The sequence below is a fragment of the Pseudophryne corroboree genome, chromosome 9 (assembly GCF_028390025.1).
Source record: "Pseudophryne corroboree isolate aPseCor3 chromosome 9, aPseCor3.hap2, whole genome shotgun sequence".
Classification (NCBI taxonomy): Eukaryota; Metazoa; Chordata; class Amphibia; order Anura; family Myobatrachidae; genus Pseudophryne; species Pseudophryne corroboree.
In genome coordinates this window covers 453684364-453707027 of record NC_086452.1, presented here as the reverse complement: position 1 = coordinate 453707027, position 22664 = coordinate 453684364, and the positions used below count along the sequence as shown (strand labels likewise).

The 22664-nt window shown below is 47.8% G+C and overlaps 1 protein-coding gene across 5 annotated transcripts in view; it reads left to right on the top strand.

The window, feature by feature from the left end:
* The window catches only part of PLXNA1 (plexin A1), a 293840-nt gene that overhangs the window by 223122 nt on the left and 48054 nt on the right, over window positions 1–22664 (top strand). For all 5 annotated transcript variants that reach the window (XM_063941209.1, XM_063941212.1, XM_063941211.1 and 2 more), the window contains exons 11-16: window positions 9603–9699; window positions 9928–10118; window positions 14760–14911; window positions 17843–17957; window positions 18326–18462; window positions 22160–22327. In XM_063941209.1, the coding sequence (XP_063797279.1) occupies window positions 9603–9699; window positions 9928–10118; window positions 14760–14911; window positions 17843–17957; window positions 18326–18462; window positions 22160–22327 (860 nt within the window). The remainder of the gene's footprint in view (window positions 1–9602; window positions 9700–9927; window positions 10119–14759; window positions 14912–17842; window positions 17958–18325; window positions 18463–22159; window positions 22328–22664) is intronic.

Below are 22664 nucleotides of genomic sequence, written 5' to 3'. Positions count from 1 at the left end.
CTTTGGACAGGCGCAGGCAGCGATTGCATTCTAAGGGCAGGCGCAGGCAGCGATTGCATTCTATGGGCAGGCGCAGGCAGCGATTGCATTCTAATGGCAGGCGCAGGCAGCGATTGCCTTCTATGGGCAGGCGCAGGCAGCGATTGCATTCTATGGGCAGGCGCAGGCTGCGATTGCATTCTATGGGCAGGCGCAGGCAGCGATTGATTTCTGTGGGCAGACGCTGGCACCGATTGTTTTCTATGGGCAGGTGCAGGCACCGATTGTTTTCTATGGGCAGGTGCAGGCACCGATTGTTTTCTATGGGCAGGCGCAGGCAGCTGCAGACGCTGGCACCGATTGTTTTCTATGGGCAGGTGCAGGCACCAATTGTTGTCTACGGGCCGGCGCAGGCAGCTATTGCCCTCTACGGGCAGGTGCAGGCAGCGATGGCCCTCTACGGGCCGGCGCAGGCAGCGATGGCCCTCTACGGGCCGGCGCAGGCAGCGATGGCCCTCTACGGGCCGGCGCAGGCAGCGATGGCCCTCTACGGGCCGGCGCAGGCAGCGATGGCCCTCTACGGGCCGGCGCAGGCAGCGATGGCCCTCTACGGGCCGGCGCAGGCAGCGATGGCCCTCTACGGGCCGGCGCAGGCAGCGATGGCCCTCTACGGGCCGGCGCAGGCAGCGATGGCCCTCTACGGGCCGGCGCAGGCAGCGATGGCCCTCTACGGGCCGGCGCAGGCAGCGATGGCCCTCTACGGGCCGGCGCAGGCAGCGATGGCCCTCTACGGGCCGGCGCAGGCAGCGATTGCTTTTTATGTTATGTGAGCAGGTTGCAGAGGTCTGCATCTCCACTTACATCTGACTCAGAGAGGGGAAATTCAGACAATATTCCGTTCTGTAGCTGGGCGTGTGTGCCGCGGTTGAGTTATTAAGTGGAGAGAGACAACGCTCTCTGCTGAGATATAGAGCTGGAGGTGGTATTAGTACTAGGGGGTCTGGTGGCGTAAAACCGCTAAACCCATGCAGTATTGGGTTTGCTGACAAAGCAGCAGTTTCGCACCGCTAGAGCACATCTTCAGGGCAGATTTCTTCTTGCTACCTCTGGAAGGTGCAAGCATAAATAATGGGCGCCCTCGGTATTCACGGCCATCGGCGCAAACCGTTGACTAGCTCCCATCACTTTAAACATGTGGCCACCCAGTTGTCAATTTAGATGGGAGCTGCGGGCGTAAGAAAATAACTGAATTCCCCCCAGTATCAGACCCCGTATTGGGAATGGGTGCTGTGCGTGTTATTTTTCAGTTTACGTTTTATCATTCTAAAGGGGGTATTCAATTGTTTGAAAAGTCAGTTGGGTGTCTGTTTTTACCTGTCTATTAGATAGGAACAAACAGACACCCAACTGACTTTTCAAACAATTGAATTCCACCCTAATAAATGTATGAAACATTTAAATGTTTTTCCCCCCACATTTATCTGACTTTAATGCGTTGGTTGTTATGTCCTGCTGCAGCATTGCTAAATACAGTATATCGCTCTTTAACTATATTTACATCACCAGTCACTTCTCTTTTATTACCTTGGGGACAAGGCAGAGCTTTACCCAGAAAGCAGCTCTGTGCAGTATCCCCGGGCAACGGAGATAAACAACTATTAATAAATTAGTCATCTGGAGGTGGAAAACCCCGTTAAACATTCATACTTAAATATAAGTGCATGTGTATGTAAATGTATTATATACATATATATATATATATATATATATATATATATATATATATATATATATACTCTCACATCCACACAATAGAGAGAGGCTATTGAATTTGCTTTCTTTGCACCTTAGAGGTTTAGCTATAATAGAAGTCTCCCCCATACATGCCCAGAGTCTCATTTAACCTGCAGGCGACGAGTTTTCTGTAATGCTGCATTTTTTTTTTACTTATTTTATATTGAGCGTTCAAATACAAAACCCCAGAAAATTCTGGTGAAGACCTTGTTATTCTCCCCCCTCTCTCGCTCCCCCTTCTCTTCTCGTTCTCCCTCTCAATGCGGCCGTCACATTTATCTTGCTCTCAGCCGCGCTTTAAAGTGAGGAGGGAGAATCAGGAGAATTTGATAGGATCCAATTAAATTTGTGCAGATAAAATGATGATGAATTGCAGCCTAGCTCCGCAGAGACACCCTGTACGTTACCGCTGGCCCCATTCAGCTCGCAAGGAGCTGAGGTCATCAGCTGCAGAAAAATAGGACACATCTGCATGTATGTGCACCACGTCTGCATGAGGTGTGTGTGTGTGTGTGTGGGGGGGGGGGGGGGGGGGGGGGTGATGGTCCCCGTCCGCTTGTCTGCAGTTCTGGGTGATATAGGCACGTGCACACGAGACGTTGTACACTGTGTGTGTGGGTGTACAGTATCTTACTTGTTATAGAAAATGAAGGATTTATACATGTGCATTGTACAGTGTCTCTGAAATGTGACAATGCAAAGTATAAAAATGGATACCTAGAAATAACAACAGACCTTGGTATCCAGCATGGAGAGGAGGCTGAGAATTATATCCAGCATACGGAGAGGAGGCTGAGAATTAAATCGAGCATACGGAGAGGAGGCTGAGATTTATATCCAGCATACGGAGAGGAGGCTGAGAATTATATCCAGCGTACGCAGAGGAGGCTGAGAATTATATCCAGCATAGAGAGGAGGATGATAATTATATCCAGCATACGGAGAGGAGGCTGAGAATTCTATCCAGCATAGAGAGGAGGATGATAATTATATCCAGCATACGGAGAGGAGGCTGAGCATTATATCCAGCATACAGAGATGAGGCTGAGAATTATATCCAGCATACGGAGAGGAGGATGAGAATTGTATCCAGCATACGGAGAGGAGGCTGAGAATTATATCCAGCATACGGAGAGGAGGATGAGAATTATATCCAGCATACGGAAAGGAGGCCGAGAACTATATCCAGCATACGGAGAGCAGGCTGAGAACTATATCCAGCATACGGAGAGCAGGCTGAGAACTATATCCAGCATACGGAGAGCAGGCTGAGAACTATATCCAGCATACGGAGAGCAGGCTGAGAACTATATCCAGCACATGGAGAGGAAGTTGAGAACTATATACAGCATACGGAGAGGAGGCCGAGAACTATATCCAGCACATGGAGAGGAGGCCGAGAACTATATCCAGCATACGGAGAGGAGGCCGAGAACTATATCCAGCATACGGAGAGGAGGCCGAGAACTATATCCAGCATACGGAGAGGAGGCCGAGAACTATATCCAGCATACGGAGAGGAGGCCGAGAACTATATCCAGCATACGGAGAGGAGGCCGAGAACTATATCCAGCATACGGAGAGCAGGCTGAGAACTATATCCAGTACACGGAGAGGAGATTGAGAACTATATCCAGCATACGGAGAGCAGGCTGAGAACTATATCCAGCACATGGAGAGGAGATTGAGAACTATATCCAGCATACGGAGAGGAGGCCGAGAACTATATCCAGCATACGGAGAGCAGGCTGAGAACTATATCCAGCACATGGAGAGGAGGTTGAGAACTATATCCAGCATACGGAGAGGAGGCCGAGAACTATATCCAGCATACGGAGAGGAGGCTGAGAACTATATCCAGCATACGGAGAGGAGGCTGAGAATTATATCCAGCATACGGAGAGGAGACTGAGGGGGTACAACATATTTTACATTTGGAGCGCAGAGACAATTGCAGCCGAGCATTCTGCTTTTTTGAGCTTGTAGTTTAGATGCTCTGCCCTAATTAGGAACATAGTGCAGGCGGATAAGCGTGCAGGCGGCTGGCTAACCGGTGCACAATCTAGTGAGCGCCACCTAGCTTGGATGTAGATAATTTTGATTGGCAGCAGGAAGTGTCGCCGTTTGTACCCAGAACGTTCGGCTACAGCTCAGTGGCTGGAAGAATGTTTTTGAGCACCTGGTGTTTGCAGCACTAATCCACTTGGCCATAGGGTTTACAATCTATGTGATGTGTTCATTCTAAATCATCCTGTCTTATAAGTATATTTTGGCTCCCCTTTAGTAAAGGTGGTGTCCCCTCTCTTGACGAAACACGGCAGCCATTTTATTACCCCTCTCACCCACTGTGTTGGGGGTCTGTGCTCTTATCTCCTGGTAAATGTATTTTGCCGCTAGTGCGGAACATAAATCTACACCGGCACGCATCTGCTTTTCATAACATCACTGGCGATAAATCCTCAAATTAATTCTGGAGGCATTTCCAATAAACATGACACAAAGCCCCTAAATCACAATAATGTATTTAATTTGTTGATAGTGTTTATATTCTATTTTTCCCCCTCCCCTCCTTTTATTCAGATGAGCTACTAAGCATTATCCCCTACAACTGTGTGTGTGTGTTTTTTTCCCCTGACAAAAATAAATTTATTGCGTTGTTCAAGCTGCCGAATCCCTTTTAATCGAACAATTTGCGTTCGTCATGCAGTGTTGGCAGCAGTAAGGTAATTTGTAGTCCATAGGGGTTTACTTGTCTCGCAGCGGCCACTTAAGTAAAAAGTTACATCCTGTGGAAGAGTACGAGCTCACTTTCTATTGGATGGTGATTACAGCCAATCAAAAATGTCCATGTAGGGATATGCAAACTGTGGCATATTTAAGGAACCGTTGCCTTTTCTGAGGTAATAATTAGCGTGCATCCGCTTTACCAGCTCAACAATCTCAGTCATGGAACAAAATGTTGACTTTGTGATTTTAATAAATCTTCTCCAAATGCTTTCAATGTATTTAATTTGTTTCCGTCAATATGAGTCCCAATTTCCTCAGTAATGTCATGTGGTTAAGTGCTTTATTCTGAGCGCATACACTACTACATGCTCACTTAATGCCTCGGTTATGAATAGTATGTACAGGTAATGGATCCCTCTCGGAGGGATTTTAATATTGAACAGTTGTTTTCTTTACATGAAACCAATAATGCAGGTGGGGCAAGAACGGCCTGCGACGGATTTCCTGTAAGAAATGTCTGGTAGGCCCGGAACTCTACAGGGAGTTGGTTTGTAAGCACAATATACTTTATAAAATATTTAATGATGTATTTACCAGGGGGCAGCGGAAGCTGGGGAATGCGCGGTTACAGACAGATGTGTTCTACTGCACCAAGCGTTTTTGCAGTATATGGCGCAAGATGCATGGCGTGACCTTAGACACCACAAATAGCTAGTTTAGGACTTTTTCGCACTTCAGCGCCTTTTTCGAATTACAGTCGCACAGATATCGGATTGTAGTGCACTCAGGGCTTTGAATTTGCACTAGACTCCCAATCGTGGCAGTGTAAATTTGCTCCGTGTTGCGAGGCAGGAGGCATGGCGCACCTCAGTCGTAACGGTACCTGGCCTCTTGCCTTTTATTTAGAGTAGCGTCCTTGCTGCAAATCCACTAGGGCAGGCGTACTTTGTGCTTTTATCGCATTGGCAGTGCGAAACAGAGGCAATCTCAGAACAAAAAATACCTGACGTGGCGGAGTTAAATTTTTCTCATGGCGCAAAATACCAAAGCATTGCATTACGTGGAGGGGGGAGATGCAGAGTTAAACAAAAGCCCGTATGCAGAGTGTATGTGGCGTGAAATAAGTGCTGCAAGCTCTCATAATAGGAGCGCATGCGCACACCGGTATGCCGTGCTGTAGTCGGCGGCTGTGCGACCAAAGCGGCAGATCGGTGATAGGAAGTGGCGGTTTTCACGTAGCCATTTTGTCTGTCAGGGGACGTGATCAGTATACTGGGAGTAAAACAGGGAAGTCCCCTGAGGAAAGGACCCACAGCTGCAGTAGGTGGTGATACTGGTACTGGTAGTGCACCCCCGTTCTCTCCTCGCTTTCTGGGGACCAACAAATACCAGATCAGATGAATACGTACAGAGGTGCGTCCTCATTATTGCGCTATGCAGTATAAGTAGGTGCAAATGTCGGCATTCGGTGTATGTTTCCAACCTTGTCCTGACTCCCTGTTGGTGGTGGTGGTGGTAGTGTGAAGGGCGTGGTAGTAAGCGGGTACTTGTACCTGAGTGGCGCAAGGCTGGAGGCGTAACGCAATGAAAAGGAACTTTTAAACAACATAAAATATGGTTTAATATTCTTCCGTGTGCTGTCGGGGATTGGTATGATTGGTCAACACGTATGTCGACAGGGGTAAACTGCCGACATGCAGCATGCCACCATGTGACTATGTTGAGATTCCTCATGTCTACCTGGATGATTTGACATGGATTGTTGACAACCTGTCCTTGGTGGCTTCGTACCTGTTCCTGGTGTTGTCTTCTAGGTCCCGGCGGTGCTGTGTCACTTTTAGTGCGGACATGAGCGTTCCCGTTCGTGTTTCTCCCCCTTTCCCTGTGTGTATGTGTGTGTGTGTATATGTGTATGTATGTGTGTATGTATATATATATATATATATATATATATATATATATATATATACACATACACATATATATACATTATTTATTTATTTATTTATTTATTTTAAACGTGCATGTGTTTAGCCTCAATAGACGCCAGCAAGAATGAGACTAATCTCCCCTGACAACAGAGCATTAGTAAGAATCCAGCAAGAAATGTGTAAGTACCAGACACCGTGTAGCTGACTTTGAACACAGGATCTGGAATTCATTTTTTTCTGGTTCCTTGTGGCTGTAATTGTCCGTTTCAAGGGCGATGGCGCTTTCCCTCTGTGTATAGACTTGATCTGCTCTGCTTTGAAAGTGAAACTTGCTAATGACAGCCATCTGCAGGGTAAGCCTCCGGATACAAGACCGATGTGTTTCTTGTGAGCTCGGAGTGAGTGATCCCTCGGAATAGCCGAGGTGGCTAACCCCGGTGACTGGAGGGCGCTGCGGACTGTTAGCGTACGGCAGAGCATGCCATCACCTCCCCAGGGCAGATGTGGGGTTCTCCGGCCAGGGTGTGTCCAGCCGGATAACACCGCAGCAGCATCTATTATATGATGTGAGACACAGGACATCAGGGAGAAGAGAGAGAAAACATTGGGAATATGTGTTATAAGGCGTCGCAAGGGTCCCGTGGGGCTGTACAAGGGGATGAACCTGACATCAGGAAACATAAGTACATATATATCTATGTGAATTTATATATTATAAGTATCATAATTGTGTAGAAAGGGCGGAGGGCCCTGCTTGTGTGAGCGTATTATATCTGACGGTATAGCACCGTGCAGCTTCTTATATTGCGGAATGAAAGGTTGGGGAAAGATAGTTTCCACTTATTGACCTACATACATTTTCTCAAATACAATCTGGTTTTTTTAGCCGGCATTTGTAAATTGTAAATTACAGTATTTTACCTGATGATCAATACAAAAAAAGAAAAATGTTCATTTTTTTTATTTTTTATTTTAATGGCTGATTTCAGATGAAAGGTTTTAGATCGGCAGTATAGAATGAGTTCTGAGATTCTTATTCCCGTGCTCCGGGCAGAGCTTGGCCCTTCCTCAGCCCCGTCTGTACGGCTGCTCTCTTCCCAGTCTGCTCACGCGTATGAGATGTTCTGCAAACTGGTCTCGTTCCTCTGTTAATCCGCCTCCGTTAATGTGTCAGGCAGGGCAATCCCTGGGTTCTTGTTGGGAGGGAATGTAATCTCATTTGCTGCCACAGCCAGTGCAGCGGGAAGACTGCAATTCAGGATTCATTTTGACCTCCTGGCCTGCCCGATCTCTCTGTAAGTAATTCACGGCATCATTATCTCCGAATTACGGCTTGTCACTTTGTCATATGACGGAATGCGAGCCTCTCCGGCGCTGCAAAATGATATTGACAGCTTAGCAATCAACGAGTTAAATGGTCAAGCCAGGAAGCGCTCTTACCGACACCGCACTCAGGATGGATAGAACTGAAGTAAACAGATTAGTATTACTGGGAAGACTGCAACGTCGAGGAGCGTCCAGGTCTCGCTGTAATTGTGTTTGCCAGTGAGAAACTGCATTTTTATCTTTCCCAGTACATTTTCTCTTTGGGGCACATCAGTGCCTGCTACAATGGCGGCCGTTTCCCCAGCGCATTCGCACCCTCTTTGTCCCCAGTATTGCTGGGAACTACCGTTTAGGTTTTTGGGCCATAGGAGAAACAGCTTTGTGATAAAGTAACGCTCAGTGCAGATTCTAACGCACAGACGCCTGCAGCCCTTGGAGGCTGACGCGATCAGCGACGCTGTTTCTGTCTGTTCAGCGTATTTATGACTGTACCTGTGTTGGCTCCTAAACGTTTAGTCTTGCATTGTGATAGCGAATGGTTGCGTGTCGCGTGTTTTACTGTATACACCTGTTCCAACAGCACTTTGTGCACCTGCAGCCGGCCAGACTTGCTCCTATATACCGTCTTCCCAGCTAGCTCTGTAGACCGGTGGAATTGCCCCATCGACTCCCAGCTATAAACGCTGCAGCTCAGTTCCACCCAGGAAATATCTGTGTAAGGTGTCACACAATACAGTAACAGGAGACCGTGCGGGAGAGAATGGGGGAGCCCTCAGGAGACCCTCAAACGGCGATATTAGCCGGTGAGGTCGGGTTCCACTGCTTCTCCAATGCTGCCTGCTCAGCAAGTCTATTCTCCAGACTGCTGCCCGCTTTGCAAATACTCTGATTGGAAATAGATTGGAATTGTGGCTCCCGAGCTAAAAGACTATGAAAGGTCTTATTAACCCTACGTCTCCCAGGCGACTATAGGCCGGGCTCTTCCGAGACTCGAGTTCTGTGAAGTTACCTATCAACAGAATCCTGTATTGCTGGGGAGAGAAGAGTTGGGGGGGGGGGGACACGAGTGAGGTGTTGAAATGAACATTAGGTGGCCGGACAGCTGCAGGCTGATGCATTCTGAAGATCCGGGGGTCCCAAATGAGACCTGTCACAGTACAAATTGAAAATGCCAATTTCACTTAGGACGGTGCTCCGCTGTTCACTGCTAAATCCCTCCGCTGCCTCATTCAGGAGTCAGGCTTGTAAAAGGCTTTGTGTGCTGCTGGTGCTGCACGCGATGAGGCCGCAGAGACTGCAATCCTGCCTACCTGCAATCTGTAAGAACCATGGCTGCCTCTGCATGGGAAAGACGGGTGGCATCTGGAGAGCAGGATGCAATATGCATAGACTAGCCAGAATACCGAAACCATTACTCTCCCCTCAGCCTTTTATCTTCCGTCTTTGTCTCCTCCTGATGTCTAATTTTAATTTCTAGCTGCCAGTCTCCATTTAAACCCATTTCAGGGCTGTAAATAAAGCAGGCCGTTTATCTTCGGCTGAGGGGATGACAGTTGCCGGCGAGGCCTGTAATGGCCGGCACTGTCTCTGCAGCCTCATCCGGTATAAAATGACTTTTATAATCTGGTTTCATTTCAAGAGACTTGGAACACAATGAAACAGTACACAGGGCAAATGTAATTCATGTCTCACTGCCTCAAGCCATTTATATTTGAGGCCTTTTACTTTTCTTCATCTCGTATCCAGTTTTAAGTGTGGGATTTCTGTCATAGCATGGCCGCAGTGCGGCCATTTTGTGTGTGTGGTGTTTAAGTGATTGGTAACCGTCCTGCTTCTGTTTTGCAGTACACCTATGAGGGAAATGACATTAGCGACCTGCCGGTGAACCTCTCCGTCGTCTGGAACGGACATTTTGTCATTGATAACCCACAGAACATCCAAGGTGAGTGCTGTCTGCCTGGGAACTCATGCATCATGTGGCACTGGACCGGTTGCTCCGCTGTTTTTGCCTCAAGCATTTCATATGGGTTCTTTGATTTTATTTTTTCTCTGCCTTACATGTTCAGCGATGGCCCTTTGTTGTAATACGTTGCTAATTAGCGAGGCCATATCAGTAATTAATTAATGGATGCAATGCGAGGAAGTATTGACCATTTGTTTTGTCCTGCAGCCCACCTGTACAAGTGCTCAGCACTGCGGGAAAGCTGCGGCCTGTGCCTCAAGTCGGATCCACGCTTCGAGTGCGGCTGGTGCGTGACCGAGAGGAAATGTACTCTGCGCCAGAACTGCCCGGTGTACGATAGCACGTGGATGCACGCCAGCACACCCCAAAGCCGCTGTACAGACCCCAAAATCACCAAGGTACGGTGTCCGCTATATTGAAAAAGTTGTAATAATGCTGGATGTGTTACTTATCACATGTACAAATAGAACACACATCTCTGCTGGGATTTGTGGTTCCCGAGGCATTGCTTCCAGAATGGTCTGTGATAAGCCATGGTCTTTCTGCCACTGATCTTGTGTGGGCAGGTCGGCAGGCATATTGGAAATTTGTATTTGTGGTAATTGCCGACATTATCACCTTAGGACTGGCATATACTCATCCCAGGAAGGGGTGGGCTGACGCGGTCTCTTCACTTTGGAGTGTCATTGTAATATCCTAGCGCTGTGCCACATTTCAGCCCTTACGTGGACCTGCCCGTACCTGCGCAGCTGCCAGTGAGGGGACGCCATGGTGAAAATAACACCGTGTGTCATGCGTGTACTAGTCACATTATGGAACGTCACATTCCATCCCAGAGGTTCCAAGGCGAAATCTGGATAACGTGCTCCTTGTGTCGGCCATATTGACCATACATCCATTTTTTGACGTTTGCTATTTGTGTGCGCTCAGGCTTGCTAAATAGAATTGCTATGACCTGGTCGCTGTATTGCCCACGTTTGGGAATTGTGCAACTGGTCAGCCTGGTCCGTACGTGATATATCTAAGGGATGAGTTACACCGGTGTGAGATGAGACCTGTGGCCAATCACTGCTATGATCAATCCCCGGCCCTCAGCCTGTGATACACCTCCCGCGCCTGGCGGGGTTTTTTTTTATTTTATATTTTTCAGAAGCGAATGTTGTTTTATTTAAAAGTTCCCCTGTGAAACCAATTAAGGGAAGAGCAGGGAGGAGGAATCGGAGCGTGTGGTAGAGAGAAGCCCTGGATGGGAACATGTCTGATTCAGGGAGCAGAAAGCCAGGCGGCTTAGCGCAGGTGAGGATACAGAGGAATCAGGACATATGTTCTGTACATCCTAGGCGTCCTGCGTCTCGTGCGCATTAGTTACCAGGTGCACCGGGGATTGCGTTCTTCTGCTGTAATCCAGAACCGGAAACTGCACCGGTGCTCACCTGCCAACATCCATATCTACTACGCGGTACCTGCCGGGGGAACCATTGTTGGAACAAAGCCCACTTCAGAGACTAGATGGAAACGCAGCTAGACCGCCGCAGATGGTTTATTCTAAGCACAGTGTCCTGTTTTTATCTGGGAAATATTTATGTTGCGATCTTTCTCTCCCTTGAAAACTCTTATTGAAAATACAACAAAATAGATCATTGTCCGGGTCATACAGGACCGACCAACTGCCTACTGGACCTACTGGTAGAATGCGCTGTTCAGTCCTACCCGTAGTTTCTAGTGCGGCGCATCCCGCACTGATGCGTGTCGAAAGCTGATGATCTAGTCCAGGGGTTCTCCATACCTCAAGTACCATCAGCAGGTCATGTTTTGTGGATTCTGCACACATGTGAGTTCATCCACTTTGCCGCTATCACGCAGACAGAAATCCTGAAAACATGACCTGTTGACATGATGCTTTGCCTAAAGTATCCGGTCACCTGGTCCACAGTTACTATGCTGACACCATCTTGTTGACATACAAGTACGCCATTCAGTCACCTGTCTGCACCAGAAATTCTCATCACATGACAGCCAGGAGCTGAAAGACACTGCTCTGGGACCTGGTTCTCGTGGAGCCCTCTATCATGTGGACACGTCAGCCGTGCTGACGCAGTTACTGACATGCATGTCGAATTTAAAACTCTTGCCCTGACATACCACACCCATGTCAGTCACAGCCACCAGCTCTGGTGTAGCCTATCACGTTGACGATAAATAATTTGATCCTGGACCACCAACCCGTGGCACCCCTGCAAGTGCCCTGCGGTAAAGGGTGCCACGGCATCAGGTTTGGAAACCCCTGCCTTTATCTGTCTTTTGATGCATGGTAGGAGGTAGATTGTGATGCTCCGGCTACATGTACTTACAGCAACGGAGCCGGTTCCTTCTGCAGCCGGGGTGATGCACTCTGAAAAGTTAAAAATGAAATAAAAGATAACGTGAATATAATCAAAGGTGGGCACTCATAAATCGCACTTCCTCCTTCCTGCTCCCACCGACAAATCAGTAACGAGCCCCATAATTCCACAGAATGAGATTCTGCAGCCGGCACGGGGAGACATTAATTCCATTTAGTGCCCGCAGGTGTGTGACGAGCGATGGGCCGCTCTGGAGGCAGGCAGAATCTGGTGTGAAATTGCCCGTAATTAGCTGCTTATTGGTGTTGCTGGGCCACCACCCCGTTGCTCATCAGTCATAATGCTGCCTTTGTCACGCCGCACCTGTCCGCCTTATTGGAGATAATCCTGCTAAATGGGTCTCATCAAGCTGCGGAGATTCCCTTCTTGGAACACAGGACCGTGCAATGGCCACGGCAAGAGAGAAGCCGGGATTCAGTCCTTTACAGCAGTCTCTTGTCAGCAGATGCTTTCTGTTGATACCCTGTGAGATTATTCAGACATGCGGCAGCTTTGATTAGTGCATGCAGTATTAATGCACCGGCACAGGGCCTGCGTTCACTCATCCCAACGCTAATTTAATATATAAAGGGAGGTTTTTGTGTTGATTTTTAATGGTTTGTAGACATTTGCTCAAAAGAAGTTTTATTTTCCAATGTATCCGTCATTACCCTATAGCTCCCCTTCCTCACGCCCATACAGACCTATTTACCCTTCACCTGGCCCGATAGCTTGCTCACTTTGGTAGCAAAGCTTGCAATTCTTTTATTTTCAGTATCCCGAGTGCTGTGTACTTCTTGCGCTTTATTCGGGCAGCTGAGACCGACCTGTCATCTGTGTGTTCCCGGCCTCTCTTGGTGGCTTTGGTGTTCATGCCTTTCTCTAATTTAGAAGCCATTGTAAAGGGTGGGAGGGCGTGTTGTCTTTGGGATTTTTGACTGGTATGTTGGCGTGTAACGTGTGTGATTTGGTGGCGGGATTAGCCCAGAATGAATCTAGGGCTATCTTAACATATAGTCACACTGGGCAGCTGCCCAGGGTCCCACAATTCTAAGGGCCTTCAACCAGGGGTGGGTGGTGGTCACAGAATTCTCTACCTGCCTCCCAGCCTGCAGTTAGACGGTGAATGACTGTCAGCATGCCGATTGGTGGATGGTAGGAGCTATCCACCAATCACAGTGCAGCATTCTCCTCCTGCCTCCCAGCCTGCTGCCAGACAGTGAATGGCTGTCAGCATGCCAATTGGTGGATGGTAGGAGCTATCCACCAATCACAGTGCAGCATTCTCCTCCTGCCTCCCAGCCTGCAGCCAGACAGTGAATTGCTATCAGCATGCTGATTGGTGGATGGTAGGAGCTGTCCATCAATCAGAGTGCTGACAGCCATTCACTGTATTTATATGCTACGTATAAAGAGAGATTTATTGAGATATAGATAAATATGTACATACATGCACACAAACTGTTGCCGGGGCATGCTGGGATGTGTAGTTCCACAAATGGAGGGCCGCATGTTGAGCACCGCTGACATACGTTCACCTATATACAGTGCATGTGAGTGCTATATATGTGTATACAGATGTAGCCACGCTCACCCATGTCGCGAGCGCACCCCATTCATTCCTATTGGCCGCCGGTGAATAATGCAGCGTGCCGCGATGCGTACGCCCGTGCACGCGCTTTGCGGCAACAATGACTCTGGCTACATCTGTACACACACAGTTAATACCTAAATATGTCTGTGTATTTCTATTGCACATAACACTGATCCGTGTCTGAACCCAAATCCTTCTGTTTTTCTTCTCGGGTTGGCACACATCACTGCCAATAAAATATTCATGGAGCCACTTGGCGCAGTGTTTCTACAGCACTTGCAGTTTCACTCGGGTTCCCGGGCTTAACGACTCCGTTTCACTTTGCTGTTCAAACTCAACAGGAGTGTGTGTAGTTTTACAAAGAGCCCCCCGCCTGCTTACATTAACGTACAAAACACAGCAGCCTGCGGTAAGAAAGAGCGCCCAGCGGGAGCGTTACAACTTCATAACTGTCTCTGCCGCCACACAAAGAGCAGCCGGTCGTAAGCACAATCACCCCGTACGCCGTGTCACTTCCCAACGCGAGGCAGGTATGAAGAACAGGGAACACAATGGCACCTGGATAAAGCACTTTCCCTAATTAAAGCCACAGGCAGTTCATGTTCCGCAAGGCTCTGCGGCGAGACGAGGGGATGGTGTTCCGCCACTCTCCAGCCGTCTGTAATTGACAGTTCGCAGGTGGCTCTGCCAGCTTACGGGTTCAGTTGGCAGCCGTAGCGTCAGCCGCGGCTGGTTAATGACGGGGTGCTTCAGCGTGATTTAATAAATCACAACACAGTATTGCATGTCGCTCGTTGGCATAACAGTGGCGAGGGTATACGCAGCTATGCAGGCTCATGAATGGAGATCTTCACTGCGGGATGTCATAAAAGAGCGTTCATTCTAGAATTGAGTGGTCTTCTGAAGGGAAGCTCCATCCCAGACCTTCTTTGATGTTCACAACCCCCCCCCCCCCTTCCCCCATACCAATTTGTAGAAATGCATTTGATGACATTGCTGTGATCTCTGCCTGGTCGTTCCTGCTGTGAACTTACTACATGACAGATATTGTTTGTTTCCCATAGCTGTCTCCTGAGACCGGGCCCAGGCAAGGAGGAACTCGGCTGACGATTACCGGAGAGAACTTGGGGCTGAGGTTTGAGGACATCCGCTTTGGTGTGAGGGTTGGACAAGTTATGTGTGTCCCAATTGAGAACGAGTACATCAGCGCTGAGCAGTAAGTGTCACAGAGCGGTCAGCCTCTTCTGTATGTGGAACCCCGCGGGCCAGGGGTCGATTTGTTCTATTACTATGCCTGAAGTGGCAGCTAACATAGGGGTGTATCTAACCTATTCTATGGCAGAGATGACAGCTAACATAGGGGTGTATCTAACCTATTCTGTGGCAGAGGTGACAGCTAACATAGGGGTGTATCTAACCTATTCTATGGCAGAGATGACAGCTAACATAGAAGTGTATCTAACCTATTCTATGGCAGAGATGACAGCTAACATAGGGGTGTATCTAACCTATTCTATGCCAGAGGTGATAGCTAACATAGGGGTGTATCTAACCTATTCTGTGGCAGAGGTGATAGCTAACATAGGGGTGTATCTAACCTATTCTATGGCAGAGGTGACAGCTAACATAGGGGTGTATCTAACCTATTCTATGGCAGAGGTGATAGCTAACATAGGGGTGTATCTAACCTATTCTATGCCAGAGGTGATAGCTAACATAGGGGTGTATCTAACCTATTCTATGCCAGAGGTGATAGCTAACATAGGGGTGTATCTAACCTATTCTGTGGCAGAGGTGATAGCTAACATAGGGATGTATCTAACCTATTCTATGGCAGAGGTGACAGCTAACATAGGGGTGTATCTAACCTATTCTATGCCAGAGGTGACAGCTAACATAGGGGTGTATCTAACCTATTCTATGTCAGAGGTGACAGCTAACATAGGGGTGTATCTAACCTATTCTGTGCCAGAGGTGACGGCTAACATAGGGGTGTATCTAACCTATTCTATGGCAGAGGTGATAGCTAACATAGGTGTGTATCTAACCTATTCTATGCCAGAGGTGATAGCTAACATAGGGGTGTATCTAACCTATTCTATGCCAGAGGTGATAGCTAACATAGGGGTGTATCTAACCTATTCTGTGGCAGAGGTGATAGCTAACATAGGTGTGTATCTAACCTATTCTGGGCCAGAGGTGATAGCTAACATAGGGGTGTATCTAACCTATTCTATGTCAGAGGTGATAGCTAACATAGGGGTGTATCTAACCTATTCTGGGCCAGAGGTGATAGCTAACATAGGTGTGTATCTAACCTATTCTATGGCAGAGGTGACAGCTAACATAGGGGTGTATCTAACCTGTTCTGTGGCAGAGGTGATAGCTAACATAGGAGTGTATCTATCCTATTCTATGCCAGAGGTGATAGCTAACATAGGTGTGTATCTAACCTATTCTGTGGCAGAGGTGATAGCTAACATAGGGGTGTATCTAACCTATTCTATGTCAGAGGTGATAGCTAACATAGGGGTGTATCTAACCTATTCTGGGCCAGAGGTGATAGCTAACATAGGTGTGTATCTAACCTATTCTGTGGCAGAGGTGACAGCTAACATAGGGGTGTATCTAACCTATTCTATGCCAGAGGTGATAGCTAACATAGGGGTGTATCTAACCTATTCTGTGGCAGAGGTGACAGCTAACATAGGGGTGTATCTAACCTATTCTATGCCAGAGGTGATAGCTAACATAGGGGTGTATCTAACCTATTCTGTGGCAGAGGTGATAGCTAACATAGGGGTGTATCTAACCTATTCTATGTCAGAGGTGATAGCTAACATAGGGGTGTATCTAACCTATTCTGGGCCAGAGGTGATAGCTAACATAGGTGTGTATCTAACCTATTCTGTGGCAGAGGTGATAGCTAACATAGGGGTGTATCTAACCTATTCTGTGGCAGAGGTGACAGCTAACATAGGGGTGTATCTATCCTATTCTATGGCAGAGGTGATAGCTAACATAGGGGTGTATCTAACCTATTCTGTGGCTGATAGCTAACATAGGGGTGTATCTAACCTATTCTGTGGCAGAGGTGATAGCTAACATAGGAGTGTATCTATCCTATTCTATAGCAGAGGTGACAGCTAAGATGGGGGGTGTATATACGCTAGAGGGGGCAGCTAACGTGAGGGTGTATTTAACCTATTCTGTGGCAGAGGTGACAGCTAACATAGGGTGTATCTAACCTATTCTATAGCAGAGGTGACAGCTAACAGGGGTGTATCTAACCTATTCTGTGGCAGAGGTGATAGCTAACATAGGAGTGTATCTATCCTATTCTATGCCAGAGGTGGTATCTAATATAAGATGTGTATATAACCTATGCCAGAGGTGGTAGCTAACATAGAGGGTGTATCTAACCTATTCTATGCTAGAGGTGACAGCTGATATAGTAGTGTTTCTAACCTATTCTATGCCAGAGGTGGCAGCTAACATAGGTGTGTATCTAACCTATTCTGTAGCAGAGGTGACAGCTAAGATGGGGGGTATATCTACGCTAGAGGTAGCCGCTAACATGAAGGTGTATCTAACCTATTCTATGGCAGAGGTGGAAGCTAACATAGGGGGTGCATCTAACTTATTCTATGCCATAGGTGGAAGCTACCATGGGTGTGTATCTAACCTATTCTATGCCAGAGGTGACAGCTAATATAGGATGTGTATATAACCTATTCTGTGCCAGAGGTGGTAGCTAATATAGAGGGTGTATCTAACCTATTCTATGCTAGAGGTGACAGCTGACATAGTGTTTCTAACCTGTTCTATGCCAGAGGTGGTAGCTAAGATAGGGGTGTATCTAACCTATACTATGGCGGAGGTGACAGCTAACATAGGGGTGTATCTAACCTATCCTGTTCCAGGGGTGGTAGCTAAGATAGGGGGTGTATCTAACATTTCCATGGCTCAAGTGGCCGGTATCATAAGAAATTTGTATCTAACCTGTCTCTATGACTGAAATGGCAAGAAACAAATAATGTCACTGATCCCGTTCTGCCGCGAGCGGGTCGTATTTCCTCTGAATACCAGTAGCAGCGACAAACTGGTGCAAGTGATGTTCCTGATCAGACCTCCTATCTCCCTGTAGGATCGTGTGTGAGATTGGGGAGGCGAAGCAGCCTCGTGATGCCACCGTTGAGGTGTGTGTGAGGGACTGCTCTAAGGAATACATGACCACTGCTCCAAAGTCCTTCACGTTTGTGGTAAGTGGCCCCACCTACTCTAGGTTGTCCTCTTTCCCATACGCTCTGTGGGGAATCTAGCCACACTCCTAATCAGGCCACGCCTACAGCACACAGATTTGGTGTTGACAAAACGTTGTGCTCCAATATTCAACCTATCCGTTCGCTAGAGACCCTCCTGAGGCACTTTGTGCATCGTGCCTCGACGATGTCACTATCCTATGTGGATAGCCTGCATTCTGAGGAATAAGGGCTCATCCCACACTATGGCCTCCTCCACTGATACCCTGTAACCGGAGGAGCAGGATCCCCCGCGGTATCGGGAACGTTGCGTATAAATTGCACTGGAGCTTCCTCACTAACCGCAGGTTCTTTTGTCTGACTTGCAGAGCCCACATTTTTACCGTGTGACCCCGGCCCGTGGCCCCTTGTCTGGTGGCACCTGGATTAACATAGAGGGAAGCAACCTGAATGCTGGCAGCGACGTGTCAATAGACATCGGAGGACGTCCCTGCAGCTTCTCATGGTGGGTCTCACAAGATGGTTCTGGTAATGCTGCGTGGCCAAGATTGGCATCAGACAGGGCAATCCGTATTCCCGGCTATATCATAGATCATTATAGATAAGAGCTGCAGCTGTGCTACTGTTAGATATATAATGTAAAGGTTTATATAATTACATGGAGCGAGGAATACTTGTGGAAAGGATCTAATGGTGTGGAGAAGCTTCTCCTCTGTGCGCACCAGTAAGTACTGTTCCTTCCAAGCTGGGTGACCAAGCCGACAGGGTGCCATCTGGTGGGAAATAGGGCACTTTTGCGCGCAGGAGGAGATGGGCGTGGTCACTTGGAAGGGGAATGACCTTGGGACACCCCCCCCCCCCCCCCCCAGTTTGACACTCTTGGGGTTGTACCCAGCACTCATGGAGATGGTCGGCTAACCAGCAGTGCGTGCATAGGTGTATCGATAACGGGTGCACAAGGGCTCCTGGGTCCATACATCATACTTCACCTCTCCAGAGTCCGGCACTATGGAAATCACTGGGAACATGGCAATGGGCGCCATGTTTCCGGAGACCTGTGCATGAGCAGTAGACTCCAGCATAGTGCCAGTATCTACCGGTGAGAGCGGGAACAGCAAATGGGCTCCCTCCGGTCTTAAACTGCCCCTGAGTGCAAGTATTCCTATGGAGAAGATGCATTAAAAGGCACCTGTTACCTGCATACTGGCGAGGCAGCCATTTTGGGGGTGACATCCTAATGCACATTAGAATGCATCCTGTCAGTTGACGTCACTGGGGCACAAAATGGCCGCCTCCACTGAGGTTAGGTGACCGTTACACACTATTACTGTTTTAGGTCTATATATAACATCGAATGTATGTGAATAAGGGCTGTACTTGTGCTAGATGAAGACAACAAGCCACACTGGGGCTGATAGACTGGTAACCAGTTCATTAGAGGATTTCCATCTTCTCAAACATTTCAGTCATGTACTGGGAAATGAGATTCATAATAAGCAATGGGCTGAGTGAAGCCTTGAGATGTAACTGCAGTGTCTGTGGAAGGACATTTTGTGCCGTAAAAGTGATTGAAATGCATCAGTAAAATGTTCCAAAATCAGCACATTAAAGGACATTTATAAAAACAGCGCTCGCTAAGAAGCCAGCCAGAAATAATACAGAGCCATGGATTCTTCCATTTTTTTTTTGTTGTTTTAGCTGCGCCATATGGATATACGCATTTACATGTTTTGTTTCCTATTTTGTGACTTACATTGGATTTTATTTTGTGACCTTAGCAGTGAGCGACAGTAATCAAAAGCTGAAACGCGCATTATATATATTATAATGGTATTGTCTGTACAGAAAGGGATTTATTCAGTCAGTCTTGAGTGCAGTTGAGATTTTTTTTTTCCCCCATTCCCAAATTGCTGCGTTCGCATTATGTATGCGCAACTTGGTGGCTGAAAAGGGGGATGGAATGGGTGCAGAACTGCAGGCAGGGGGCCTGCAGTCACAATAAGTGCAGTCGCGGATCCGGGGAGGGGGCAAGAAGCGCAAGTAGCAGCCAGTTTCCTCTCTCTCTCCGCTGTGCTGCAATAGTGGCCAGTGGTAGTGGACAGGTAACAAGTGTTACGCAAGGGGGAAGGTTCACACTAACATGGCTGCCTGAAAAGTCTTAAATGCAAATTGTTCACCTCAGCAATATTTAAAGAGTCATTTTGCACTGCAAGGGACTCTCGTTTTGTCGTTCAGATGCTCCAAGCCACTTGGGTACTTGTTAGCGGCACACTCCGACCAATAACTTCAATATATCTCTGTGGCGTGCAGCGATTTTTGTCTGTGAAGCCGTGCTGCCAGTCACAATCCAGCCAGGTACAACAAGGGGGAGGGAGTCGCAGCTGGAGTCTTGCAGATGTGAGTCACTGTGATCAGGTCGCAGACATGCAAATTGCTATTGAGTTACAGGCTGAATAAGGCCACAAATGATCAGCTGGTATGGGCACAGACGCCGCCACCTCCTGGCTGGCAGACAAGGTGCGCTGTAGCCGTAATGAGTATTGAAAGCCCAACGTAGATGTTGCAGACTGTTTTTCTTTCCAGTGTGTATTTATAGGGAGTCTTACACATACTCCATAGATTTATAAGAAAATTACATATTTCTTTCCAAGACCCTAAGAAATGTGCAGCTTTATAGACAGAGAACCAGTCGCCGGCTTTATAAATGTCTCTGATTGTGCCTGGTAAATGTGCGTTAGAGAGTGTGTGTGTGTGTGTGTGTGTGTGTGTGCGCATCCCTCGCTCTCAGACATTCTTCCTCTGGCGTCTTCCATCCATAGGATTTCGAGTGCATAATTTCTAGATTACGAATGATAATAGAGCAGGTCTTTAAATATTTTCCTGCGGTAATTGGCGGTTATCAGCGCTAATAGCTGCTGTTTGCAGGGTGAGCGTGTGATACGGAGTGTTAGCTTAGCACAGGCTCTTCATTCTGCTGCTACTTCACCCAGCAAGTCCCAGCTGCCGGGAAGACACCATCTGACGCAGCCACTGCTGGCGGAACCCACCGATCGCAACAGCCCAGGGGCTCCAGCATATATGGCCGGTCCTGCCCCTCCACCGTATGCCATGTGTCTCTACCATGCTTGCACAGGTGTCTTTACTGATCCGCTTCCGGAAAAATGACTCTACCTCGATCGCAACTTTAATTCACAGATCATTCATTTTGGTGCATTTATATTAGTTATGAACTTCTCACTATAAGTCTAATACTGTGTGTTATTCCATAGCCGACTCTGGGGGTAATTCAGACCTGATCGCACGCTAGGTTTTTTCGCTGCGATCAGGTCAGAACTGCGCATGCGTATGCACCGCAATGCGCAGGCGCATCGCATGGTTACAAAGCGGATCATTGCTGTGCGATGGGTTTTACGAAGAATCCATTCGCACAGCCGAACGCAAGGTGATTGACAGGAAGAAGGCGTTTGTGGGTGGCAACTGACCGTTTTCTGGGAGTGGTTGGGAAAACGCAGGCGTGTCCAAGCGTTCACAGGGAAGGTGTCTGACGTCAGTTCCGGCCCTGGACAGGCTGAAGTGATCGCAGTGGCTGAGTAAGTTCTAAGCTACTCAGAAACTGCACAAATATTTTTTGTGCCGCTTGGCTGCACATGTGATCGCACACTTGCACAGCTAAAATACACTCCCCCATAGGTGACGACTATCTGTTCGCAGCAGTGCGGAAAACCCCTAGCGAGTGATCAGGTCTGAATTAGGCCCCTTGAATGTAATGCATGTTTAACCGTACGTGTGCCAGGTGATCTAGTTGCGGAGAGCAGACTTCTGGAAATGCCATTTACATAGCAGCCCTTTGCTGAGCGGAACTTTGGGACAGGCCCTGACAAGAGTGAGGCCATCTGTCTGTAGGTGGAAATTCCTTCTCATCTCCGACCTGTATCATGTTCTAAAAGGCCTGTGGGTAAAGCGGTGACTCAATGGGCTGCCAGGTAAATTGGACCTCTCTAAAGTCCTGGACGAAGGTCTGGTACATGCTTGTAGTCCTTAGGTCTAAGCTTCAAAACCCTGCAGAATGTTATCGTGTCAGCACAATGCGTTAATGTATTATTTTCAGGAAAAGCACATACAGTATGACGATGAGGAGCGGTACACAGGCCAATGAGTACTTTGGATTTTCATTATATGCTTTGTTTTCTTTCCCTTTCTAGGAGGACGGCCAAGGAGATCCGCTGCAAGACCCCGCAGGGCCAGAGCCCAACTAGCGCTGAGATTCTGATTCACATCAATCGCGCAATGCTCCGCAACCCGGAGGTGAAGTATAATTATACGGAGGATCCTACCGTGCAGAAGATAGAGCCGGAGTGGAGCATTGCCAGGTAATAGATGGACGGGTGGCTGGCTGCTGGGGTATAAGACGCTAGGCAAATGGGAAACAGTTTAGCGGTTTATGTGGGTGGTTGAGAGTCAGTAGTCCGATTTAGATGCAGACGCTCCATTGGCACCGCAGTCCAGCAAAACTGATGATGTAGAGATGGAGCCCTCTTTAGCTTTTCCTTTAATAAGATTAATTGAGCCAGGGCAGTCGGACTTAATCCCCTGCTGTATTGTTCTCTCTGTATTGTATTGCAGCTGAGAACAATAGATGAAAGGTTTATGCTAATAAACCTTGGTGTGCCTAGGTGCAGCAGAGAAGCCAAGATGAGCGTGGCTCCG